Source organism: Buceros rhinoceros, unplaced genomic scaffold (assembly GCF_000710305.1).
Source record: "Buceros rhinoceros silvestris isolate BGI_N320 unplaced genomic scaffold, ASM71030v1 scaffold9078, whole genome shotgun sequence".
Lineage (NCBI taxonomy): Eukaryota > Metazoa > Chordata > Aves > Bucerotiformes > Bucerotidae > Buceros > Buceros rhinoceros.
The window spans coordinates 30,991-37,760 of record NW_010428651.1 but is presented as its reverse complement, the minus strand read 5'-3'; the positions used below and the strand labels follow the sequence as shown (position 1 = coordinate 37,760).

The 6,770-nt window shown below is 40.3% G+C and overlaps 1 protein-coding gene across 1 annotated transcript; it reads left to right on the top strand.

The window, feature by feature from the left end:
- Window positions 1-7: 7 nt before the first annotated feature.
- LOC104498917 (U1 small nuclear ribonucleoprotein C-like) lies at window positions 8-334 on the top strand (the record flags this gene model as incomplete). The annotated part of the gene is made up of 1 exon (XM_010142355.1): window positions 8-334. A coding segment is annotated over one exon (327 nt), but the record flags the coding sequence as incomplete, so codon positions are not given.
- Window positions 335-6,770: the final 6,436 nt, after the last annotated feature.

The window sequence follows — 6,770 nt, the reverse complement described above, 5'->3', positions numbered from 1 at the left end:
TGACAAAACAATAGCGGCTGCGTTCCAGCAAGGGAAAATCCCGCCGACACCGTTCTCGGCCCCGCCTCCCGCCGGAGCCATGATTCCGCCCCCGTCCAGCATCGCTGGCCCCCCGCGGCCCGGCATGATGCCGGCCCCTCACCTGGGTGGGCCGCCGATGGTGCCGGTGATGGGCCCGCCCCCACCGGGAATGGTGCCGGTTGGACCTGTTCCAGGAATGAGGCCGCCCATGGGAGGACACATGCCCATGGTGCCGGGGCCCCCCGTTATGAGAACACCCTCCAGACCCATGATGGTGCCAGCCAGGCCGGGAATGACCTGTCCGGACAGATGAAGGTGGACACGGGGCTACCTGTAACTTTTCAGGTTAGGATCTTCCACGGGATGAAGTCCCGCAGACCGGCGTCCTTTGGCGCTTTGTGCGCACACAGGTAGAGCGGGTCTGCTCTTACTTCAGAGGGCAGACGGTTTTGCCCAGATGCACACTGGACTGATGCTTTTGTACCTGCTCTGGCTTCTTGGTGGTTTTTGTGTTGGTTTTCGCCCCCCTCATTGAATCGTAAAACACACCAATAAAACATTTATGCTGGTTAAATAAATAAAAAAAAAAAAGTTGGCTCTCTCCAAAGCTATGCTTCAGTCTCTTAATGGCGTGTCCAGTAGTGACTGGAGAGTTTGTCACTATCTCTGTTATTCTTTGTCTACTACATTTGTGTCCATGTGCTTTGTGTATGACTTTCTCTGTTACTCTTTGAATGGAAAAGTTCCTTGATCTGGTAATCCTAATGAAGCAGATGCTCTGACACATGACATGCCCTAACAAATACAGGCAGGGGTAGCCAGATTCTGCTGAATGGGAATGCTGTTTATTCTTTAGCTAGAAATTAGCATTTTTCTCAGTTTGAGTTGAAATAAGATCTGAAAATAAGTCTCAGGAGAGGATTTTCAATCTCTTTTTTTGGCAGTTTAGATAAAGTGGCACTAGCTATGAAATAAATTTTCCAGTTGATGTTTGTATCAGGTTTATTACATTTATCGGTCTATTGGAGAAGCAAATGACCTGGCAGTGGATGAAATTTCACAGCAGTGAAACACTGAGATCGTATGCATCTCTCTCTATATACTAGCTAGTTTTCTATGTGAATGGCAAAACTGTTAATACTTGTAACATTTCTTTTGAAAGGCCAAAGCTGTGCTCAGAGGTTGGCAGCCTGCCTGCTGGAACCCTTTGATCCACCATGCACTTCATAGCAAACCTTACCAGGTGTCCTTTCAGCTGGTCCCTGGCAAGGCTTTGATGTGCTGAGAACATGGTCACAATGTGGGGCAGCTGTGTCTCCAAGAAAAGAAGCAGGGAAAGCAGAAGCAGCGACAGTTCAGATCTTGCTGTATGTGTAGTCTGGCTGTGATGGTCCAACTTTTGCAGCCACAGTGGGACCGGTGCAAGCATTGGAAGACCCTAGAGGGTCTGATACTAATCTGGTGATAACAGCTCTGTACTATGATGAGCAGAGGGCAGCACAGCACTGTGTGTGTGGTATGAACAGAAAATAAAGTATTTTACTTTTGTGGTGTTGCTTACTGACTAGACGTGTTAGACAGAAGTATACATGGGTGAGGTCTGGATGCAGGCTATAGCTTTATCAAACTGAAGAAGCACCTGAAGGGCCAGCTGAGGTGTGATTTGCTGTGACTGTATGAGCTCATCTAGACTCTCCTGAAGACTGTTCCCCAGCGTGGTGTTTCTGTACAGTTGATATGCCATGGTTTACTGAGATGGGCAGGGCACCTTCCTGGTCATCCACGGCTCTTCACTTTTCTTTTGACCTGTAATTCTGATGCCTAATGTTCCATTAATATCACATCAGATCATGCCTTTCTGTCAGATTCATGCTGAGGGCTGTAAAAACTTGAGGTGGGCAAGATGCTGAAGTATTCATACAATCTAAGGATAAAATAAGTGAGAGCTGGCAGGGAAGCACAATTAACCACCACTGCCCAGTGTCAGCACTGTGTCTGGCATACCAGCACCTGGAAGATCTGACAAATGAATGCTGGGCGCATCACATTGGGTCTGATAAGTTACAAAGACAAATACTGTGAAGATCCTTGTTCCCTTGGAGTTACTAAAGCTGCAAGATCCACAAGTAATGCAGAATGTTTCTAGGGAGGCAAATTATTCGTGGACTGTTTTCTCTCTTTTGGTCTTTACAGGTGTTCCAGGACCTTGGCATTTCTGTATTGTCGGGTGCATTTAGAGGATACAACATCTGCCTCTTTGCATATGGACAGACGGGTTCAGGAAAAACTTACACAATGATGGGAACACCTGTGAGTTACACCATTCAGTTTGCTCTTAGGGTCGAGGGCAGGATGTCCAGCAGCCTGGTGCTTGTGACCAGAATGCTTATACATGTTTTATTTGTATTTATGTGTATAAAATGAGAGTCAAGCCTTTGTGTTTAGGTAAACAATGTAGCAATAGCAACAAATACTAGACAATATGGTATGGTTTAACCATTTATTTTAGTTAACCTTCATCTTACTATTTTTGAATCTTATTGCCATATTAGAGGACAAAAAAAAATCTATATCCCTGAATAGTTCTGGTTTTTAGAAAGGTATAGCTCAAGACCATACAAAGTATTCATTCGTGTGGATTTTTTTTTTTGTCAGTCTGAGCTATGCTGAAATTAAACTACTTTCACAAGTAAAACTGGATGCAATTCACAGGAATACTTTTGTGACAGGCTTCGTTATCTACTTGAAATGTTTATCCGTTGCAGAAGTTATCCTTTGGCTTGTGGAAACTAATACTTTAATACTTGCTTCACTTCCGGTTTTGAAATGTGTTTGAGTGATGTTTGCAGAAGCTGTTACATTTTAAGATTCTTGTCTACCAGAAACCACTTAAAGTGCATTTTAATCTTGGCACTCAGATCGATGGAGTCAGTTGAGGATTTCCTCCATTCTGCTTCAACACAAGGCAATTTGATCTCAATCCATAAATATTCTTGTTGGTTGATGGTGATACCTGCCCCTTATAAAGAAAATCTTTATTTAACAGCTTAAGTGGATCACTCTTTTGTACCTGTGGGGTCCAGTTTTTAAGGTGAAATAAGGGTAAAATTTGCTTAAATACTGAAGGTAAAAAAAAGACTTCTGACATAGTTTGTGCTTTTGACATTGGATTTTTAAAATTTTATTTTCCCCACAGATGTCAGCAATAGGATTTTGTTAAATCGTGACCCAATTCTCCATTCATTTTATGTAAAATAAAACTTAATTATTTGAAAGCCGGAAGAATTGTTAAAATTTGAGTTAATAGGTGACAAACTAGGATATTTCTATTACACTATTTTGAAAATATCTTAGCAATTCAAAATGGCCACATCTTGAAGTTATCATAATTTCCAAGGAAATTTCCAGGTGTAGTGTTTCTAAGAGATTTCTAGTTTATAAAGTGATTTCATTCTCTGGTGGAATCCTGCTTTGATCTGATCTTTAATAACATGTAGTCACTCTGAAACAGTGTTCAAAACTAGGAAAAAACAAGACTTTTGTGTAAAATGAACTTTTGTCCATGGTGGTCGACTCGATGAACTGGACTTTTCTCCCCTGAACACCATTTCAAGTGTGCCTTCTAAAAGCCTTTCATGCTATTCAGAAGCAGATTTCACATCAGCCTTTTGGAGTCTTTTTAAGGGTGTGTTGGCACTGTGATCACTAGAGTATGAGCAATCATGTTATAAGAACAGCTTTTCAGACAAAGTTTAAAACAGCTGGTTTGGGTCCTGTTACCAGCCCACATCCCATTCTCTTTGAGAGATCGGATTTATAAATCTAAAACATAAAGCTTCTGTGAAAGAAATAAAAGTAGAATAAGGAAAAACCAAAATATTCATGACCAATCAAGCTAGTTGCCATGTTGGCTTGGCTTCATCTAGACTGCAATGCCTCTGACACGGACATGTCAAGTATCTTTACATCAAACAGCTCTAGGATTCCACCTGTGCCTCTGAACTTCTCATTGATGCTGTATAAGTTGCTCTGAAATGATTTTTGCTGTAAATACCATTTACAGTGAAGCTAACACAGCTGACATTTCACAACACGTGAGTCTCTGCGGTGTTTCACAGACAAGTAGCAGAGCATCGTCATACTGTTCTGAACAGAGTAGTTTGTGTTGTCATCCACCATGCAGTCGTTACTTTAATGCTGTGCTGTTATTCTGTCCTTTTCTTATAACTTGGCTTTTATTTAAGAAGAAGTTTTGCAAGAGTGATATCAAACGTATAATTTTTTTTCTGTTTATTATTTGAAGGCATCCATTGGGCTGACACCTCGTATATGTGAGGTACTTATTTTTTATTTCACTTGCATTTGGTTAAGCAGTTAGGTTTTCTTGATGGACTTGAAATTTACATAAACCTCTGGTTTGTCCAGGGCATGTTTTCAAGGAAGGATGATTACTCAGACCAGGCAGCATCTTGCAGAGTAAAGGTCAGGTAAGTGTGTCACTGTTTTGGGCAATGCTATGAAAGCTTTCAACAACATATTCCTATAATCATACAAAGTAAAGACTAGTTCATTTTGTTTCTGTTTTTTCAAATGATAATAATTTTGGAACAAGGGGAAGAACACAGAGGAAGGATGAGAAAGTGTTGGTTTTGGTTTTCCATCTCAGTATAGTTCTTTGGATGCTGTTTATTTTGCATAGACAGCTGAAGTAGGATGCATTAACCATTTACTTCCTGTTTATTTAATTCTTAAATTTGAGACGTAATCCTACATTCCATTCTCATCCATTGTTCCCATTTATCTAATGAAGCATTATGTTTGGAAATCTGGGGATTTGAACTCACTAGTGTTACTTAAAAAGTCATAAAATACGCTTTTTAAAAATACTGCATGTCTCTTCCTTCTTGGAAATTTGCTATGAGTTCTCTCTACATATACTGCATGGGAAGAGGCAGTAACAGAGACAATGAAAATGAATTCACTAATTGTATCATGTAAGATTCAGATAGTTACATTGTCTAAATATATGCTTTCTCTTTTTTTTATTGTGTGCATTTAACATTCCTTTTTTTTTCCTTTTCAGTTTTCTTGAAATCTATAACGAACGTGTCCGAGATTTGTTAAAGCAATCAAATGGAAAGAAACCTTACACACTTCGAGTCCGAGAACACCCTGAGACAGGACCGTATGTACAAGGTGAGAGAGAGCCTCACAGTTAGCATCAGCATTTCAAGTGAATGTGTATCATATCTGTATGTATCTTTGCATACGTTCCTGGTGTGATCCTAATTGCTTCTTCAAGAGTTATTTTCCTCAAATATTTTGCTATATTTCTTGTTAATATGAACATGCGTAATACACTGAAAGCTTTACCTCTATTACCCCACTGGCTGGATATCCTGCACTTTCCTGTTTGCCTTTCCAGACATAGGTTGTGTGTGAACCATCATGTTTTACTTTCTTTCATTTTAAAGAAATCTTAATTTAATCAAGAAATCCACCAACATCAGCTCTGAATGGTTTCTCCAGACCAGCCTAAGGTCCCTCTGTACCTGTTTCAGTCCTTGGCAGCAGGATATATGTAAAATAATAATAATTTTTATCAAGTAGATAAATTCAACTGTTCGATGTTGCAGGCCAGGTTATGAGAAGCGATTAAAATCTGTATTACCCAAGTGAGAACACAATAAGCTTCATTTTCCTTCATTAAATTGAGGTACAGGATGGGTAATGCAAGTGCATTGTATGATTAAAAACATCACACACTTTTTAACTCAGCAGTCCCTCAGATGGCTTTGTGTTTCTTAATGAATCGGGTGATACAGAACAGATGAAAAAACCCCATATGTTTCAGTCGTCTTTCTTCTTTTAGTTTTTGTCTTCTCTCATTGCTTTTGTACTTCCAGTTCATTTTCACTTTTGGTGCCTTCAAGGTCTTACATAGCTTTAAATTGTAGTTTGGCCATTGGTACTTGGTAAATTGATAAGCTCCTGATGCAGAGTTTCCCTGCTACATTGCCATTTATCTGACCAACAACTGACAAAAGGCATGTCTCTTAAAATCAGTGCACCAGTGTAACATGATACAGAATAGCTTAACTGCGATCAGAAGGAATAGCCCTCTCCAACTGATGCAAGTTTCAAAATTAGCGTGTTTGTTTAGAAAGTAAACGTGTATGTTTCCTTTTCAGTGTGCTTTATATCTAGTGGGCAGAATTCCGAAGCTGTCTCTGGTATCACTGACTCTGCAACTGCTTGGCTGGCCACCAAGTGGGTAGTAACACCTGGGGGATATGCATTTAGTATGCAAAATGCCTATTGCACAGAATTGTATTGATCCTGTCACATCAGATCAAATACTGATTTGTTCTGGCTTTTAGACAGAGTACTTGTCTCTTTGTTTTGTGAATTCCTTTTGTTCTCCGTGATTCACTTTTCTCCCTCTCCTCTTTCTTTGTCATGGCATTACACCTCAGATTCTTATCCTCACATCAGAGATTAAGGCAAGATGTGACAACACATAGGGTGACTTGGCCATGTGATTGAATGGAGCCTGGAATTCCCAGCTCTCATTCCCGGGCACCTGTAGTATTGGTCATATTACCTCTAACACCTGAATTGCTAACACTTGTTAGCAATTCCTCCTCTCAAAATGTGTAATAAGCACTTGGAAAGTGTTGAACTTGCACGGTCCTATACACAAGGGACTATCTGGCATTCTGGGTATTTCAGCTGCGCTTTCCCTGCTG